Consider the following 21445-nt stretch of genomic DNA (forward strand, 5'->3'; position numbering starts at 1 on the left):
TACAAACTCATACAAGTTCAGTCGTACAAAAATGTAAGATTTTAAAAAAGAGGCGTGGCACCAAACCCAACTGTCATTGGGTGATGAGCAAATCATACTTAATTGTACGCATTAGATCATACAAATTCATACGAATTAGCCACTAAATTAAAAACTTGTTAATTGCCGTGAGATCGCATTGATTTAGGCAGTAGAAGCAAACTGCAAGCTTTGGGTGTCTATATCGATTTTATATCTTTTAAGTGCAAATTTTGTCATGCTAGCTTATAGACATCCCTAACATACTGATTTTAACATTTAAAAAAACTTTATTTTAATTTCACAGGACTTTTAATATTAAACAAAACAGTAGACATTAGCTTGCAATGATTGCCCCACCTCTGAGTTTTTCCGATCGGACTGCTTTGGAACTGACATTGATGAGCATCAGTGTGCTGGGTGTATCAGTTCAAGTCCTTTTAAATTGACATGAGGTAAAAGGTCACACTTTACAACAAGGTTCATTAGTTAATGTTAAGTAATGCATTTACTAACATGAACAAACATTGAACAATACATTTACTACAGTATATATTCATGTTAATAAATGTTAGTTAATGAAAATACAGTAGTTCATTGTTAGTTCATGTTAACTCATGGTGCATTAACTAATGTTAACAAGCATGGACTTGAATGTTAATAATACATAAGTAAATGTTCAATTATGATTAATAAATGCTCTACATGTGTTGTTCATGATTAGTTCATGTTAGTAAAGAAATAACTAATGAACCTTATTGTAAAGTGTTACCAGGTAAAAACAAAAAAACAATACTTATGTTCATCTCTCATCAGCAATAGCTTCTTACTCTGCTTCATGCTACCACGGTAATAATTGGTGAATATTTTAGCTCATCCAAGATCATGATTTTTGCAGGAGAGCCATAGGATGTAATGAAGACCACAACTCCCATGATTCCACACGGCAGCATCAAGCTATGCCTTTTTGTTGTTTTTGTGAATACACACCCTCTAGTGGTGAAAATAGCATACTGTGCCTTTAATCCTGTTTTGCCTGTATATGTATATGTGCCAGTAGCCATTGACGTGTGAATCACCAAGGACAGTTTTGGCTACAAACCTTTTCTAATGATCTTCTAAAGTAAATAAAAGTCACATTCACCTTAAATAGCATTTTCAAGAGTTCACTCCTAGCTGACAATTGATAATAAAGCATATTTGGCATGCTGTCCCGGGAGAGTGCCCTGAGCTCAGAATATCCTTGAGCCCGGGGCTCCCTCCTGTTTGAAGGGTGAGAGGAGAGTTTGAGCTCAGGTAGGTCTCGACAACTCCCCTGCTTGTGAACTGCTGAGATAAAATTGACTAAGAGTTGCCTAAGGATGATATTTTGAAGTAGTCAATTTACTTAAGGTGTATGTCTTTGGACAATGGGAGGAAACCAGAAAACCCACGCGAACATGGGGAGAACATGCAAACTCCGCACAGAAACGCTGACCGGCTTGGAGAGGATCGAGCTAGCTGCGTTCTTGCTGCAGGTAACAGTGCTAACCACTGGGCCGCCATGCCACCCTATCGGAGAAGGGGAGGAGTAGGGGTGGAGCGGAGATTCTTCAAGACGAAGATGGAGTAGGACGCTCTGGTAATTTATAGTGTGTCAATATTCGTCTGACGGTTGCAATATACGGAGCTGATGCGGTACCAGCTGTGTTCAATCATAAGCACGCGATCCTCTCGAAATTAGTTTATAAATAAACCACACAAAGTGAGTTAATTAACAGTATTATTTTTATGGAAATTCTTTAAAGCACTTAGGAGTGCTTTATTATTTTGTTTTTTATTCACAGTAATAAGAGGTGTTGTGTGGATTTCGAAGGTTTTCTGTGTTGTTGTCTCTCTTGAATTCCAAGCAAGTTCAGACACACAACACAAAAACAAAGGTTAGAGTGTGTGGAGTGCTGGAGCACAGGTGCATTGTGGGATGTAGGTTTAAAGTCGAACATGTAAGACTCTCTTGACACACGCAGCAGATTCCCTTAATCTCATGGATTGGCTGATATTGATGATTTAGCAGATCTGCCCACGTTTCTGCAGCCGCTGGGCTTTCGGATGGACTGCAGAAATGGCAGCACTGGAAAACTCATATGTGTTCAAAACAACAGGTTTTTGACTTGAATACAAAAACAGTGAATCTGAGTTGTTTCCACATGCTGGAATCAAACAGAATTTTTAATGCAGCACAGAGATGACTAACTGTAAATGTACACTTCATAGTTTATTTTCATTGCATTGTTATTACTAGCAGTATACCACTGATATGGTATATATTGAAAACCAAAATAGTAGCACATTAAATTACTGAAATGTAATTGATATACCATATGAGAGTTTTTAAAGCATCACTGAACATTATAACTTAGTCTAAAATGTATATTAGCAATTTTACATGTGCAATCTGAAAATTTTAGAGAGGACCGCACTGCAAAAACTGCTTTTCTTACTTAGAATTAAGGTCTTGTTTCCCAAATATCATTTTCTAGACAAGCTAAAAATGTTGTCTTGTTTTCAGAGCTTTTCCTAGAAAAAAACAATATAATCTGCCAATGGGGTAAGTAAAATCATCTTAATTCAAAGTGAAAACAAAATGATTGTGCTTACTCCATTAGCAGATTATTTAGCTTGTTTTAAGGAAAAACTTATTTCTGACATATCGTTTCTGAAAATAAGACAATATTTATTGCTTGTCTAAAAAATGCTTTTTGATTTGAGAATTTTCTGCAGTGTACTAATGAATTACATGATATGCTGAATAAATATCCGACATATTTATTTAATAAACATTAATGGACATCCCAGGCAACCAATGACATTATGAATGTTTTTGATTGACGTTACAGTAAATGTAATATAAAAAAAATAAACAGTAATATTGTGGAAATAGCATTACATTTTAAAAGTACAATTTAATTTTGTTTAACTGTTTTATTTTTCTTTCAAGAAACTGTTAAAAAACTTTGACGTATAAAACATATTTTTAAAACATTTATTAAGGTTAACAGTTGAAACCGTATTGAAACCGTAAATGAACATTTATTTAAATTCTGTCATGTTTAGGAAAAATAAATGCAGCCACAAAATCATAAAAAGTGATTAACTGAATTATAGCAATATTTTATTTAAGTGTGTGTGAAAGATTAGTGATATACAGTTGAAGTAAGAATGATTAGCCTTCTTTGAGTTTTTTTTTCTTATATTAAATATTTAATTAAATATTTTCCAAATGATGTTTAACAGAGCAATTAAATTTTCACAGTATGTCTAATAATAGTTTTTCTTCTGGAGAAAGTCTTATTTGTTTTATTTCAGCTAGAATAAAAGCAGTTTTTAATTTTTTAAACATCATTTTAAGGTCAAAATGATTAACCAGCAGTGGCACAGTAGGTAGTGCTGTCGCCTCACAGCAAGAAGGTTGCTGGGTCGTTGGTTCGAGCCTCGGCTCAATTGGCGTTTCTGTGTAGAGTTTGCATGTTCTCCTCGTATTCACGTGGGTTTCCTCCGGGTGCTCCAGTTTCCCCCACAGTCCAAAGACATGCGGTACAGGTGAATTGGGTAGGCCAAATTGTCCGTAGTGTATGAGTGTGTGTGTGAATGTGTGTGTGGATGTTACCCAGAGATGGGTTGCGGCTGGAAGGGCATCCGCTGTGTAAAAACGTGCTGGATAGGTTGGCGGTTCATTCCGCTGTGGCGACCCCGGATTAATAAAGGGACTAAGCCGACAGGAAAATGAAGGAATTAATGAATGATTAGCCCCTTTAAGCTATTTTTTTTTTCGAGTCTACAGATCAAACCATTATTATATAATAACTTGCCTAATTACCCTAACCTGCCTAGTCAACCTAATTAACCTAGTTAAGCCTTTAAATGTCACTTTAAGCTGTACAGAAGTGTCTTGAAAAATATCTAGTCAAATATTATTTACTGTCATCATGACAAAGATAAAATAAATCAGTTATTAGAAATGAGTTATTAAAACTATAATGTTTAGAAATATGTTAAAAAAAATCTTCTCTCCGTTAAACAAAAATTGGGGGAAAAATAAACAGGGGGGCTAATAATTCTGACTTCATATATATACTTTCTGAAAAAAGTTTTGTCTTGGAAAAGTGGCAGAAGGTAGATCTTCTGATGAATCATCTATTAAACTGCATCCCAATCATTACAAATACTGCAGAAGACCAACTGCAACCCTATCTGACCGACGATTCTCACATAAATCAGTCAAGTTTGGTGAAGGAAAAATCATGGTTTGGGGTTACATTCAGTATGGGGACGTGCAAGAGATCTGTAGTATGGATGGCAACATCAACAGCCTAAGTTATCAAGACATTACATTACAAACCACAGGAAAGGCCAAATTCTTCGGCATGATAGTGCTCCTTCTCATACTTTAGTCTCCACATCAAATTTCCTTAAAGTAAAGAAGGTCAAGGTGCGTAAGGAATGGCCAGGCAAGTCACCAGATATGAACATTATTAAGCATGTCTGAGGTAAGAGGAACGAGGTAGGCATTAAATATAAATCCAAAGAATCTTGATGAACTCTGGGAGTCCTGCAAGAATGCTTTCTTTGCCATTCCAGATGACTTTATTAATAAGGATTTATGTCATTGCAGAGATGTATGGATGCAGTCCTCCAAGCTCATGGGAGTCATACACAATATTCATTCTTTTTCCACTGCAGCATGACTTTATATTCTATACTGTACATTATTTCTGTTAAGTGACAAGACTTTTGTCTAAGCAAAGTCAGACCTTACTGTCCTAAATAAATCATAAAAAATCAAGGCATGATTATATTTTATTCAGGTAAAATAAGCATTACCTTTCACATAGGCCATGTCAGATACCAAATGATCTTCTAGAAGTCAAGTTATTATGTGTTGTTCATAAAACTTGTAAAGGGGACAAGACGTTTGTCAGGTAGTGTATGTAAAAACAAACTCTTATTTTGTATGTGATTAATCCTTGCTCATCACTATGTAAAATACATTAAAAACAGTAATATACTCAATTATAAAGTGAAATCAAATGTATTTGAATATATTTGAAATGACTACATTTAACTCTCTCTATCCATACACTTCTCAGATGGTTTTTTTCTCTGAATTCCTGTCGCTTTGTTCATTGTTCAGCGGCACGAGGGAAGTCCTGAAACTCGGTGTTCATTGTTGAGGCAGGAGTTTCCACCGTCTGTCGCAGAGCTTTTACTGTATAATTCATATTTCCGTCATTAGCAGCAGAGCGAGGTGGCGAAGGGCGCATGGATAGTGACCTTTCTTCATCCGAACGGCGCAAACGTGTCAAAAAAAAAGGACGGCGTATCTTTCAGCTTGTCTCATTCTTAATGAAAACGGCGAGTTGCGGCGGCCTCTGATCTTGTGTTTTAGTCAAATAGAAGTCTACGCTTGACTGACAGCTCTGATCTAAAGCATTTAAGTGCAAGTTTTGATCTCTCTGCCTTTGATTAAAACTAATGAGCTCATTTAATTCAAAATGGGAATCTGTGATAAGAGAAATAAGGTTGATGTGATTGGATTAGAGAGGCGAATTAAACTCTTAGAGCTGAAGTTTGTGCTTATACAGTGTATTAAAAAGCTGTCGGCGTAGTCTTGTGTGTTAGATGATGAGAAAAATTTCGTAGTAATTCATATTTAATCAGAAGAAATGAAATGACTAAATATAACATGGCTCTGCCTTCTCCCCAGAGTGATAAAGGACTAGTTAGATTTTAAATGACATTTAATTCATGGTCTCGGAAAGAAAGAAAGAAGGAAAGAGGGAGGAGACATAAGGAGAAATAAATACAGTCGTCCAAACTGAATGGGTTTGCCTATTCAGCCATACTTTAAAGTCCCATGGGCTAACTTTATTAAAACTTACGATTTGTTTGGGTTTGTTTTTGTTATATAACACTCACTCAACACTTTTTTTTCATGCCTTGATTATTTTTTGTGATTTTTCTAATTATTATATGGTAATGCATGGCTATGATTGCTGTTCAATAGTACATTTTCACACACATTATGACTATAATTATAATTTTAATACAACCAACCATTCGGCTCCAAACAAAGTTCACTTGAAACATGAAAATATAATTACTTATTTTTGTTCTTTAATTACTTATAAAGTAGCAGCAATTTTTATAGCTATATGACTTTAATGAAATAAATATAATCAGATTCAATATCTGACGTATTCATTCATTCATTTTCTTTTAGGCTTAGTTACTTTATTAATCCAGGGTCGCCACAGCTGAATGAACCACCAACTTATCCAGCACATTTTTACGCAGCGGATGCCCTTCCAGCCCCAACCCATCTCTGGAAAACAACTATACACACTCATTCACACTGATACACTACGGACTATTTAGCCTACCCAATTCACCTGTAACACATGTCTTTGCACTGTGGGGGAAACCCACGCAAACGCAGGGAAAACATGCAAACTCCACACAGAAACGCCAACTGACCCAGCCGAGACTCGAACCAGCGACCTTCTTGCTGTGAGGCGACAGCACTACCTACTGTGCCACTGCATCGCTCCTGACATATTTACATGATTATTAATTAGTATATTTAGTATTGACAATGTAATAGATTTTATTCCTCTAATATGTATTTATTCTCAAAAGTCAGTTGTCTTATTTCTATATTTATTGTATGCAGGATGATTATGGTGATTTCAATAACTAATATTTATGAATACATTTATGATTTAATGTACATCACAATCATGAGTTTATTCCACAAAAAAATGGTTACATTTTCCTAAGAAACTTTTGGTAACAATTTAGTTGAAGCACCAATTCTTACTAATAAATATACAATTTTAAGGTTAAATAGTGGCTTATGACCTGCCTATTATTAAAATATTGGTTGTTTATTAGTCCTTATAAAGTACAGACTGCATGATATACATTTGAGGTCAGAAGTATTTGCCCCCCCCTTTTTTTTTTTTTTTTTGAATTTTTGCCAAATGATGTTTAACAGAGCAAGGAAATTTTCACATTATGTCTAATAATGTTTTTTTTTTCATCTGGAGAAAGTCTTTTTTGCTTTATTTCGGCTAGAATAAGCAGTTTTTAATATTTTTAAAAACTATTTTAGGGACAAAATTATTAGCCCATTTAAGCTATATATTTTTCGAAAGTCTACAAAACAAACCATTGTTATACAATAACTAACCTAATTACCCTAACCCCCATAGGTAACCTAATTAACCTAGTTAATCCATTTAATGTCACTTAGAGCTGTATAGAAACGTCTTGAAAAATATCTAGTCAAATATTAGTTATTGTCATCATGGCAAAGATCATATAAATCAGTTATTAGAAATGAGTTATTAAAACTATTATGTTAATAAATGTGTTGAAAAAATCTGCTCTCCGTTAAACAGAAATTGGGGGGGAAAAATGGGGCTAATAATTCACGGGGGCTAATAATTTCGAATTCAACCGTATATATACATATATATATATATATATATATATATATATATATATATATATATATATATATATATATATATATATATAAACATCAGTGTTGAGCACATTCCTTTAAAAGATTATTTAGTTATAGTACTTACTAGTTGCAAATAGTAATTGAGTTAAAAACTAATTAACTAAGTAACTAATTACCAGGGAAAGTAACTATTGTGTTACTGTAAAAAAAAATCTTGAAAAATGACTAAAAAATAAATATACAAATATTGTACACTAATCTAAACTATTTTAATGGTGTTGTGGGACAATGTGAGCGACAACAGCAGCGTGTCCTCAACTATATATCTAGATATAATTTTATTTTCTGCCTCCGATTGGCAAGAGAAAAATACTCTAAGCCAATCATCACGTTCTCATTTACACCACGTTCACAAACACACCAATCATCATCATTTAATTGTAAGTAACAGTAACGGGGTTGTAACAGGGTAAACAGTAATTCAATTGATTACTCGTTACTGAAAAAAGTATTGTCGCTAGTAACACCATTTATTAATAGCACCATTATTCTCATCCTGATAATCACACCCCAAAATCTAAACCTAACTAATAACCTTTAATAAGCAGCAAATTGGGAGTTTATTGAGCTAAAGTCATAATTAATGGTTTATTAATAATGAGAATTGTACTTTAAAATAAAGTGTGCCCAAACTTTTTATTACTAAAATTTTGCACTTATTACTATGATTGAAGTTTAGATAATATAGACTTTTTTATTATTTTTTGTATAGAAACTATAGTAGATTCCATTCATAGTCCCAAAGTGTAGTTGTCACAATCGCCAGTAGTCCACTCCTGACAAATCGCTGGTGAACTACATATGTCTTGTTAAGGAACTACAAATCCCATCAGCCCACGTCACACACACCAGTTGCCAATCATGGCTGATGAGACGCACAAAGCTGAGACTTGTGATCACTGATCATTCAGACTACTTATACACCACATATACACCAGTTTAGCACAAAGTCTTTAATGTATGTATGTTGCACGTCCTGACATTTCTTTTTTTTGCCCGTTTGTATTTTTGACCTAAGCCCTGTTTAGCATTTGCCGCCTATTTAGACTTTATTCCTATTTTCGACTAAGTTTTGGATGCCCTGTGTGTACCTGTCTTGCCCCTTTTTTGACCATTACCTGCTCACACTTGGATCCTTACTTTCGTTGTCTGAGATTCGTATAGTCTACTAGTAAATATATTTTACCCACACTGTGACTGAAATTACATGACTAGTAAACATTGTTTAAAATAACAACAAGTAACATTATTCTTCATTCAGAAATTATTTTATGTGAAAACACTCATAACTGAAAAATGTGTAAATGTTTGACGCTGTTTTACACCAGTTAAATTAATAAGAGTGTTCAAAGTTTGCTAGAGTTCAGGTGGCTGTTTGCAACATGCTGAATGTCAAGACAAGTTAAATGTGCAATTAATTTGGCTCTAATCAAGCGTGTTAAGACAAATTAGCAAGACCTCCTTTGTGTCCTTGTGTTAAGATCAAAGCTAGATTTCTTTAGCATCTGTTTTTATATAGGATGAAAAATGAATTCATTTGTAGTCTGCGCTGTAAAAAATAAGATGACAAAAAGTCTGGGGTTTTTTAGCTACAGTATACAAAGTTTAACATAATATTTTTAGTCCGATGGACTGATGTAAGTTGAAATGACTAGAAGAGTTGATTTGATTCTACTGAAACAATTTAGACAATATATTTTATAGGATGTTGCTGAAAATGACATGCTTTTATATGAATGTCAAAGCTGGAATAAAAGCAGTTTTATATTTTTTCAACAATTTTTATGATCGAGATTATTAGCCGCTTTAATTGTTTTTTATTTTATTGGCTACAGAACAAACCATTCTTATCCAATAACTTGCCTAGCTAACCTAATGAACCTAGTTAATTTTTTTAATTGCACATTAAGCTAAATATTAGTATGTTTTCGTGCAATTAGTTATTAGGGGCCCTATCATACACCCGGTGCAACGAGGTGCAAGAAGTTTTTGGCGCGATTTGTTGCTATTTTTAGATCAGCGCAACACTAATTTTCATGTTTTGCGCCACGTTGTTTAAATAGCAAATCCACTTGCGCCACTTTGTAGACTCATTGGTGTGCTGGTTTATAAAAGAGGTGTGTTAAGGCGCATTTTTGCCGTGTTTGCTATCTTGAGGAACTGAAAAAGACTGCACAATTGACCAACTAAAAGCTGGTCTAAAGTCCAGTGCAGAGCACATTAGTTTTGCACCTATGTAGGTCCAAACACTTACACATTGCTTAATACACACAGGATGTACAGCAATACACAAATATCTTTACATATGAAAAAATAAAGGATTCAAATCTTTCAAAAATAATAGTTAATTTCTACATAAATATAAAAACACTGCCTCCATGCCTTCTTCACCTTGGGGAGGCTTTTATCAGTTTCAATTTGCATTTGGTTAACGTCATTATTATTAGCAGCATTATTATATATATATATATATATATATATATATATATATATATATATATATATATATATATATATATATATATATATATATATATATATATATATATAGTTTTAATAAAAACAAGTTTAGATTTGTCCACCTGTCAGGTTTTGGATCATATGGGGCATAGCATGTGTATTTGGATATAACTTTTTTGACCACACTTTGTTATTATTGTTTATTTATTCGTTTACTGGAAATTAGAGCTGAATTTAGAAATAGTTTTGAAACAAATCTTTGAGCTTAAACAAAATTACATATGTAGGCTAATGGATGTCTTCAGTGGAGTGAGTTTCCACCGTTGCCTTCACCAAAATAAAGGAGTAAAGGAGTAAAGTAAAGAGGACGAATGGAGGAGGCGGGTTCTTTATCCTCCCACTGCAGATGCTCTGTTTAACTGTTTAACTTTCTCACTAGTAAAGAATTCAAGTTTTTCCACTTACAAAGTTCGCCATGTAAATAGCAAATGTACCATGGCGAGACGCAACTGACTGTTAAAGGGAATGTTAGATGAGACTCTGATTGGTTAATGCACGCCATGCTCAAAACACACCCAGAACTCATTAAGAGAATAAATACAACCCTGTTAAACCATGCGCCAGGCCATATTTTTCCATCCCTTAAATTGCAAAAATAGATTCGGACACGCCCGTATGCTTGGCACTTTAGACTTTGCTCCTAGATCATTAAAATAGAGCCCCAAAACTGTTTAAAAATGTGTTGGAAATAAAACTTCTCTCCATTAAACAGCACTTAAAAAGTATTTTGACTTCAATAATCTAAAATTCAAGCAATGAAACAATTCTTTTAACCATTGTTTAAGCATTTTTGTATTTTTCCAATGATGAGCTATTACAAGTTTTGCATGCATTGTGCATAATTACTGCAATATTAGGGGGGTTTAATTGATTACCTGGGTGGTTTCTAACTTTCTTAAATTACTCGACTTCATTTTCCAATTTCCTAATTTACACATTCCTACAGAGGTAAAAATAAATAAATAAATAAAAACAGCCTGCTGAGGTTTCTTCGTTTGCCATGTAGAGTTTAAAGCAATTATCATGTTTGTTGAGGCTGCGCTTCATGCTATTAGTAAATACAATTAAAACATTGTCAAAGTTTGATTAGCGCCTTCCTCCTTATCGCCTTGTGCTGTTTCATTAACTGTCTACCAAGAGATGATAGAAACTCAATGAGCAGATATTACACATGGTACTCACTAAAGCAGTGCGTTGTAATGATGTTTGTTGTTGTGTGTGTGTTTCCGCAGTGGAGTCGAGCAGCCCTAGTCTTCTGTCTCCGGATAACACTCTTGAACGCTCCTTCTTCATCCGGATGAAGTCCACGCTCACCAAGAGAGGCGTTCACATCAAGTCCTCTGGATACAAGGTAAAAGAAATGAAAAAACACTTTATAATTGATATAATCAATGATACTCAGCTGCAGTTTTTTTCTTTTTTAAATATTTCCCATATGATGTTTAACAGAGCAAGCAATTTTTGACAGTATTTCCTTTTTTCTTATGAAGAAAGTCTTATTTGTTTTATTTCGGCAAGAATGAAAGCAGTTTTCAATTTTTTTTCCAACACCATTTTAAGGTCAATATTATTAGCCCCCTTAAGCAATATGTATTTTCTATTGTCTAAAGAACAAACCACTGTTATACAATGACTTGCCTAATTAATCTAGCATGCCTAATTAACCTAGTTAAGCTTTTAAATGTCACTTTAAGCTGAATACAAGTGTCCTGAAGAATATCCAGTCAAATATTATTTACTGTCATCATGGCAAAGATAAAAGTAATCAGTTTTTAGAAATGAGTTATTAAAACTATTATATACAAATTATACAGAATTAATAGTTCCAACTTTAACTGTATATTTAAATCAAGTCTTAATCATCCTATGTCACATGCACTTTTTATTTTCAATAATATAATCAGTTTAAGGCAAACTATTTGCTCTGCCGTAACATTTTGCTGTTTACCATATTAATTAATATTAATAATAATTCATTATGGTCGCAATTTATTTTAAAATAAAATTCTTGCTATTAATAAACTGTTAACTATGACTTTTGCAACAATAATCTCCTAATTTGCTGCTTATTAATCATTTTTGAGGGTGCTCAGTTCATTCCGGTAGGTGTGAAAGTGGCAATCGTGCTTGGTTGTGCACTAGAGATCTGCAACAGATTCCATGTGCCGTGGGAATAAATTTCCGAATAAATCGCAATAGAGGTCTAACAATATCGCTCCCGACTTCCGAGCAAGGGAGCATGCGTATGTATGTGTGTGAATAAGAGAGCGTGATGCTGTGTGAAGCTTGTTTGTTGCTGTATATGTGTGTGAATGAGAGAGAGAGCTTGGTGCTGTATATGTGTGTGTGTTTGTGTGTAAATGAGACAGAGCGTGATTCTGTGTGTCGCTTGCTTGGTGCTGTGTGTCTATGTATGTGTGTGTTTATACAGACAGCTTGGTTTAGGTCCATATCTTGTAGCAGGGTGGTTTTTGGTTTAGTGGGAATGGTCGCAGTCGTTAGAAAACGGGACGGTCGGGCAGCATGACAACAAATGCTGAATATAAGCGGGAGCGGTTGGGTTTGGACTAAAACCTGGCGGGAGCTGGATTAAAAATTTTGTGCCGCGCAGATCTCTATTGTGCACCAAGAGCGGAACGAACTAGTGTACTGAGACCTGCTTTCAAACTAACCCTGGAGTAGTTCATTTGAACTTGAAGACTTTTGGAAACTAACTAGCTGTTAAACTGTTAAATTTTACGATGAGAAAATTTAATTTTGACTCTTTACTGCAATTACAGCAGGTCACAGACAAATTTCCTCTGCTTTTTGTTTACTTCCGTGTGTTGCAGACGTGAGTTTCCTGCATGTTAATTCTGACCAATCAAAATGCAGTTCAGGAAATTTGTCTAGCCAACGACTGATGTAAATGTTGTCACATGACTACTTTTTGGTTCGTTTCAACTGGTTTGGTTCAGAACGGTCAGTTTGGTAAGAACCAGAGCCAATATGACTAAACAATACAAGATTTTGTCATAACTATGACCATGATGTGCAGGATTTCTATTTTAGAAATGCTTTCTATTTCTATGAAATCACAGAAAAACAACAGAATAAACTACTATGACAAAGATTACCTCAGGTACTGATTCAGTGCTTTATTTAGCGTTAAATGTTACCAATGATTACGTTTACATGGACATAATTTGCCTTAATCTATTTAAGACAATAATAAGATCAAGGCGTTTACATCGCGTTTTACAGGTTATAGCACATGCTTAGATTAACGTCATTGAGTCACCGCGCTATCCGCATTTCCTCCGAAGTTTCATGTAATTTTTAAGTGTTTCATTATTAATTTGTCAACTTTAACTGCGGTTTGGAACTTTCACTTTCATTCGGGCATGCCCCTTATGACAAACGAAATATTGGATGCAACTATGAACTGCTGGAAGAGTTGTTTTAATGAAAGTTCATACCGCATGCTTAATGAAAAAAAAAAAAAAAAGCTCCGCATTTCGCGAGGCAGGTGTCTGTGGCCTGTACTGATTCGGTAGGTGCAAAGATTTTCAAACAGCTGTGTGTTTGTGTGTGTGTGTGTGTGTGTGGACTATCCTGTCGCAAAACGCGGCGAAAAGCCCTACATGATGGTAATAATTCGATTAGGGTGTTTACATGTCTGTAATGCACTTTAATAATGCGACTAAAACCGGCATACTCCACAAGTCTTAATTCAATTTCTCTTTAGTTCCATTATGAGCTTAATCTGACTAAATTAATCAAAAATCGCTGTTTACATTTTCGACTCTTAATGAGAGTATTGTCTTAATTGCAGTAAAATCGAATTACTGGTGTCCATGTAAACATAGTCACTGTTAGTTTGAACATTATTTAATGTGACATTTATCGCCACACTGTAAAAAATGGTCGTGATTTCAACGGTAAAAAACTGTAAAAATGCTACAGTACAAATCCGTAACCTGGTTAACGGTGTGTTTCCTTAATATATACGGCGAATAACTGTAAATTGACTTTCCTAAAATTCCCTGCATGGCACATAACTTTTTATGCATTTGGTTGACATTAATATGGATCTTTTTAGTTGTTTCCCCATCAGTTATGTACATTAGAGATTTATGTTACATCTAATGTTGATAAACAATGTTTATTTCATGACTTTAATTTTATGCGTGTTACCATACTGGTGTTTAGTAGCTGTGTGAATGACACTGAGCACCTTCTACATGCTGTTACTCTTTTCTGCATGTGGGAAAAGTTAATTGTGATGAGCATTGGCTAATTATGTAACTTCATCACCACCTTCTTCATGTGGGTGTGCTAACGTGTCTAACTGTGAAACAAAAGATGTGTAGATGTTGACCATTCAAAATACAGACATATTACCTCTATAAATTAATAAAATACTGTAATTTACCATAAAATGAAAAATTACTTTTACGGTTTGTACCGTGTTTTTAACGGTAAAGTACTGGCAACCACAACTGCCGGTTTTCTACCGTAAATTTTACGGATTTATTTTTTACAGTGCATACTGAAAGCAGCAGCAGTATGGTTTACCTCAGATCTTGAAAATAATATTAATATTACTAATATTATTTTGCATTTCTACAGTCAGTGTTTTAGGAAATGAGCTTAGCCTGACAGTTAAATATATAAGCGATTATGTTCTTTCCATTGCATAGCTTTGCGTCTAATTGCATTGTGAAGAATCGAAACGAAATCATATCGTACTGCATTACGACAGGAGTGAATTGAACTGTATCATATCGTATCGGTATGTAGTTCAAATGTATCTTTAATGTATCGCATCCTTGTCTGTTCATCAAGATCGTTCTCAGCTTTGAGATGCACATCCCTACTCTTTATATAATTGCATACTATTGCGTGAAAGCACAAGGAGCAGCGTTTAGTTGCACGTTTTAATATTAGACAATAGCACAGACAAAGCAGATGACCGAATGCTTCACATTTAGTGTCCATCAGACAACGAGATGATTGTCTGGATGTGTCTCTGAGTGAACGACTGCGATCCAAACCCCCCCAACCCCATCCCACCCGCCGCATCCATCTGGACATAGATTGGATGCAAATAAGCGTGAAGTCGGGGAGCGCACTAACCCATAGCATAAATATTCACGCATGCACATTCGCATATATTACCGGCCAGACAAGGACACTTCTTATTGCATTTACTCCAAATTAAGTCAATATTTGTGTTGTTACATAATACAAAAAGTCTGAATTTTGCATGCATTAGGTGATGGGCGCGCAGCGGCGGGAAGCGCATCATGGCTGTTTATATCTCCTCTTCACTCTGGAGGTCAAATCAAAGTGAATTCTTCTCCAGCTTAAACCAGCCTTTTCTTTTCCTGCCAAGGCGTCTCGGCCCCCGGCTCAGTTAATGCACTCATGTAAAAGCTCTCTATCATTACTTGTGCCGTATCGCATTTCAAAAGCACTCCAGAGAATCCCTAGGAACAGATGAATCTTATTTCTTATGTATACCTATTCTATATTCACCGACGTGGTGACGGGCGGTAGAGAGAGAGAGAGAGAGAGAGAGAGCATTGTGTGCTGAACCATGAATTATAAAAATTGATCCCTTTGTTATGTTGGCTTGTATTAAATTGAGATATGCTATGCGGCTGCGTCTCGCTGCGGCCGCGGTGAACCCTTGCCATGTCAGTTTGCATTTAGCAGCCTGAGCATATTTAATGTTTTGCCAGAGCTTATGATGTTCTTGCCAAGAGCACTCCTGCAGCAATTCACCGGCTAGTCTCTCTTTGTGGCAATTACTTCAAAAGTTGTATTTTCCAACTAACTTTTTGATGCCCCTCGCTTTGGGCTTCAGTAGAATCATTTCCATTTTGTACGTGTTTAATACGGCTCAGTGTTTATTTATTGGGAGAGCCAGCGTTGTGTGTGCTTTTGTGTGTGAGTTGGCGCTCTCTGCTGCGCCGCTGTGTTTTCGAGAATTCGTGTACGGGTTTGATTTCGGCTGTAATTGGACATCACCTTGTGATCGCGGAGTGCTGTGATGTCTTATTGAAGCTCAGCAAAAGCTCCATCAAGTGTGCTTGCCAATGCTAGTTCATCAGTCTGATGAAGGTTTGTGTTTTCGCGATTACAAAATTAATGAGATAATCGCGTAGCGTTAATTGAAACTTATCAAAATGCAGTTCAGGAAATTTGCCTAGGCAACTTTTTGGTTCGTTGGTGAGAAACAGAGGCAAAATCGCAAAAAAAAAAAAGCCTACTATGTATAATTTTAAATCTTGGTCCGGACCAAAAGAAACTAACTATAATAACTATCAACGACCGCGATGTGCAGAATTTCAATTTTAGAAATGTTATCTATTTCCATGATAACGCAGAAGAACAACAGCATAAACTACTATGACAAAGATCACCTCAGGGACTGATTGTGTGATTTATTAAGCGTTAAATTATACCAAGTAACTTTCAAAATTGTAATCAATTAGTAATCAAAAGAAACATACTAAAGGTGTTATGACTATCAGTGACCACCTGAGGGCTGTAGTTCCAACTCAGTGTCCATTGAACTAAAGCGCCCAAAAAGACTACAAATCCATACATACCACATGCATACACCGGAACACATACACTGATTGTATTCACAGCTATCTCCGTTTCTGTTGATAATCTGGACTATATATTCTATCATTCCACCACTGTTTGATCGCGTCGTTTGTCTTTCTTGTCTCCAAGTTTCCAGTAAGTCTGGTATTCCGAGTTTGTTGTTCCTGATCTTGTTCTCGTATCTTGCTAAAGTCTAGTTCGTGTTTATCTAGCTTAGTTTCTTGTGTTGTTGTTTGTTTGTTATTTTGTTACTTTGCACTTTGGTATTTTGGATTTTTGTTCACTGTCGCTGCACTATTTATCATTAAATTCTGCACTTGGATCCGCAACCTTTTGTTCCCGTTTTTGTTTCTGTTTTGATCACGCTAAACGTGACAAAAGGTGTGTCCTCACTACACATGACGTAATGCCATGACATGTGACTATCCATGACGGCGATGTGCAAAATTTCGGCTTTAAAAATCCTTTTATCTATTTCTATGATATCGCAGAAGACAAACTTTGGCAAATGTCACCTCAGGTACTGATTATGCACTTAATTCAGCATTAAATCCTTCCAATTTACTTGTAATTAATTACTAATTACTAAATGCATCATTAAAATTGTATTTTAAATACTTTTCTGATTACTTTGGCAGAAAAGTAACTTACTGGCGCTATTTAATTACTTGACTGGATCTATTTAAAGCTATTGCATGCTAGCAGTGTTGGGTAAGTTACTTAAAAAATGTAATAAATTAGTAATTACGTCATAAAAAATGTATTTAAATTCCTTTTGATGAAATTTCCTTTACTTTTTGTTTACTTTAATGTGTTGCACATGTGAGTTTCCCGTGCATTAATTCTACCCAATCAAAATTCAGTTCAGGAAGTTCATCTAGCCAACAACTGATGTAAATGTTGTCACATGACTACTTTTTTGGTTTGTTTCAACTGGTTTGGTTCAGAGCGGTCAGTTTGGTGAGAAAATCTCCAAAATGGCAAAAAAGATACAATGTATAATTTTTAACCTGATCTGGATCAAAAGAAACATACTAAAGGTGTGTCGTCACTACACTACATATCCTCATTACACAGTGTCCTCACTACACATGACATGATGCCATGATATGCGACTATCCACGAAGGAAATGTGCAGAATTTCTGCTTTAAAAATGCTTTCTTTCTATGATATCACAGAAGAACAACAACATAAACTACTATGACAAAGATCACCGCAGTTACTGATAATTATGTGTTTTATTCAGTGTTGAATGCTATTGCTTGCTAGCAGTATGGGGTAAGTTACTTCCAAAATGTAATTACTTAGTAATTACGTCATTTAAAAAAAATATTATATATATATATATATATATATATATATATATATATATATATATATATATATATATATATATATATATATATATATATATATATATATATATATATAAATTCCTGATTACTTTGTCTAGAAAAAAGAAGTGTTACTCAGTATTTTAATTACTTGACTCAGTACTAAAAAATCCACATAAATCTCAATGCATCGGCAATAGAAATTTTTTTTTTATCTTAGGTAAACAGTAGTTTAATTTTAAACACCTACATTTTGAACAATATATAAATTAAAAAGGTTTCAAATTATTACATACTGTATTGAAATTAATTTCTAAAACATTTCATTGTTCATTTCATTTTCACTTTGGCATGTGCAATTGTCAGACAAATAAAACCTTTAGTTGAAAAAATAAGTTATGCAAAATTTCTGAATAACAAACAAATAATTATATACAATTACTCTGCTTCTCTCTATTTATACTTCATATTTTCATGAACTTGGTGGTCAATTTGTTTCTTAACCATATGCAATTGTCTTGAAAAATGATATGATTGTTCTTCTTTAGGTAAAAAATATATAATTATTTAGCAAAAATTTGATCACTCTGCTTCTCAGAACTGATTTTTATGGAACTGTTGAATTGATGTACTGTATTAACAGCAAGTACATTATAAGCAACTGTAATTAATTTACCTAAAATGAAAAGTAATCCCTTGCTTTACTTTTTCAGCAAAGAAGTAATTAAATTACAGCAGTTACTTTGTACCTAATTACACCCAACATTGCATGCAAAGAAGACACGTCCCATTTTTGGTGTCCATGTCAAATGTAATTACAGGTGATTATAGCTATAAAGCATGTTGAAGTGATAGTTCACCCAGAAATTAAAATTCTGCCATTAATGTTTAGAACTAATAATCATTGACTTTCATAGTATTATGGATGTCTATGTTTTTCACTTTCTAACAATCTTTACAGTATCTTTTTGGTTGAACTATCCCTTTTAATGCAAATAATTTATGTACAAAATATTTATTTAATATCAAAATATAAATAAAATCATGTTCGTTTTATTTAAAATTTTTTTGTCATTCAATGAAACGTCATAGTGATTCTGACCTGTGCTCATTAAAATATATATAATAAGAAGCGATCATACTCTATTTGTTTTAAATCCTTAAAATGAGTAAATGCTAGTGGTTTAAAGGATTGTGGCAAAGCATAAAGACCCAAACTGACAATTAATTTGTATTTTGAAGACGCACTTTGATCCCTAAATAGAGTCTTTTAATATGTCATTAAATGGTTCTTGTCCTCAATACGCCTAACAAGATGCTTTACCCTTTTCGTCTTTGACCTTTTAACTGAGAAAGTGAATGAAAAATGTCTTCTTTGAAAAGTTCATTAAAGACTCCTCACTGTAGGTAGCTGGAAAGGCAGCTGCAGGAACAGAAATACTGGAGGAAACGTAGGATTTAAAGGTGACCTTAAATACACAGTTTCTCTAATGTCCATAACCAAAAAAATATTAAAATAAAAGTTGTCTATTTTAGACTAGATTCATCAGATTAGATTCAACTTTATTGTCATTCCACATGTACAAGTACAAGGCAAAGAAAGGCAGTTTAGGTCTAACCAGGAGTGCAATAACAGGGAGTGCAGGTATTCCGAAAACAAAAACTGCAGCCGTATGTACCCGCCGGGACGTATTCCGCTGTCTCCAGAAACGTCCGCGGGACTACGTTTCCACAATGAGCCCGGGTTGAACATTAAATAATAAACAATGCAGTGTTTATGGGTAGTGTAAGTGTTGAGGAAAGTGTGGAGGTGTGTGTGTGTGTGTGGGGGGGGGGGGGGGGGGGGGCAAAAGAGTCTGTGGGGGGCAGAGTTCGAAGAGGGGGAAAAAGCTGTTCCTCAGTCTGCTGTCTTTTGTTAGCTATACACCAGGGGTGGCCAACCCTGTTCCTGGAGAGCCACCTTCCTGCAGATTTCAGTTGCTACCTATATCCAACACACCTGATCCAATTAATTAGGACCTGAACACCACGTGATAACTACAGGCAGGTGTGTTTGATTTGGGTTGCAACTGAAATCTGCAGGAAGGTGGCTCTCCAGGAACAGGGTTGGCCACCCCTGCTATATACTGTAAGACATGAAACTTGTAAATAATGGAAATTACTCTTAATTTATTACATTGTTTACTAATAACTTTAGTTGAAATAAAAAATAAATCTTATTTTCAAATTCATATTTATATTTAGAGGTATTTTTATGTCATACGTCAATGTCTTTATTTATATAGCACTGCAGGTTGAATGGCCCAAAGTGCTTCACTTCACATATGTGGGAATGTAAAGTCCAAAGTATAATCATTAAATTACACAACAAGCATTTCTTAGAGTACATCAAATGCAAACTGTGACCCTAAAGCCTCTTGAATGTAGAGAGGAAGATCATTCCACAATTTTGGCCCTACCACAGCCAATACACAGGCGCCTTATGATTTCTTGTTAGACTTTGGAACAGTGAATAATGACAGTTTACTTGATCTGACCGGATTGCGTTTCACTTGTAGTGTAGTCATTCTAGAAAAGCTTACAAAACAAAAACCAACATGTTTGTTTGAGGGCAAAATTTTTTTTCATTTACTCATTTTCCTCCGGCTTAGTTTCTATTTTAAAGGTCACCACAGCGAAATGAACTATTCTGGTATATGTTTTGCGCAGCGGATGTCCTTTTAGCATGCAACCCAGTACAAGAAAACACATACACACTCAAATTCACACACACACTCATACACTACGGCCAATTTAGCTTACGCAATTCACCTGTACCGCTTGTCTTTAGACTGTGTGGGAAACCGGAGCACCCAGAGAAAACCCACACCAACACGGGGAGAACATGCAAACTCCACACAGAAATGCCAACTGGCCCACCCGGGACTCAAACCATTGACCTTCTTGTTGTAAGGTGACAGTGCTAACCATTGAGCCACTGTGCCACCCCCCTTTTTTCATTAAAATACAAAATATGAGCACAATGAAAGCTGTGATATTTCTGGCTAATGTGACATCGTTGAACTTTACAGTCGTCTTTAATTGCTCACTGATTTTTCGATGGCTTTTGAATCATGTGAAGTTTGAACAAACTCTCTCAACTTTAAACCAGGAGTCACTCTTTTTTAGTGACTGTGGCAGTCCGTCATTCCTGGGGTTTGGGTTTGCTTGTCCCTCAGCGGAAACGCACAAAGCATCAAAGAGCCCCACCGGCCTCAGCACTCGGTGACTTCGGGGCTGAGACTGTCTATATGAATGATGCTAATAGCATCTCACCGATCTCTGAGGTGAACCAATGAAAGGATGGTGTCAGAAGTCTAAAACACTACAAAAACAATCCCCTCCAGGTTTCCCTGGGTGATTAAA

At 35.1% G+C, this 21445-nt stretch overlaps 1 protein-coding gene across 10 annotated transcripts in view; it reads left to right on the forward strand.

Moving 5' to 3' along the window:
- Positions 1–21445, forward strand: part of npas3 (neuronal PAS domain protein 3) — a 608964-nt gene that overhangs the window by 551580 nt on the left and 35939 nt on the right. For all 10 annotated transcript variants that reach the window (XM_017351762.4, XM_009292848.5, XM_017351763.4 and 7 more), the window contains one exon: positions 11338–11456. In XM_017351762.4, coding sequence (XP_017207251.1) covers positions 11338–11456 — 119 coding nt within the window. The remainder of the gene's footprint in view (positions 1–11337; positions 11457–21445) is intronic.

This window comes from Danio rerio, chromosome 17 (genome assembly GCF_049306965.1).
Source record: "Danio rerio strain Tuebingen ecotype United States chromosome 17, GRCz12tu, whole genome shotgun sequence".
NCBI lineage: Eukaryota > Metazoa > Chordata > Actinopteri > Cypriniformes > Danionidae > Danio > Danio rerio.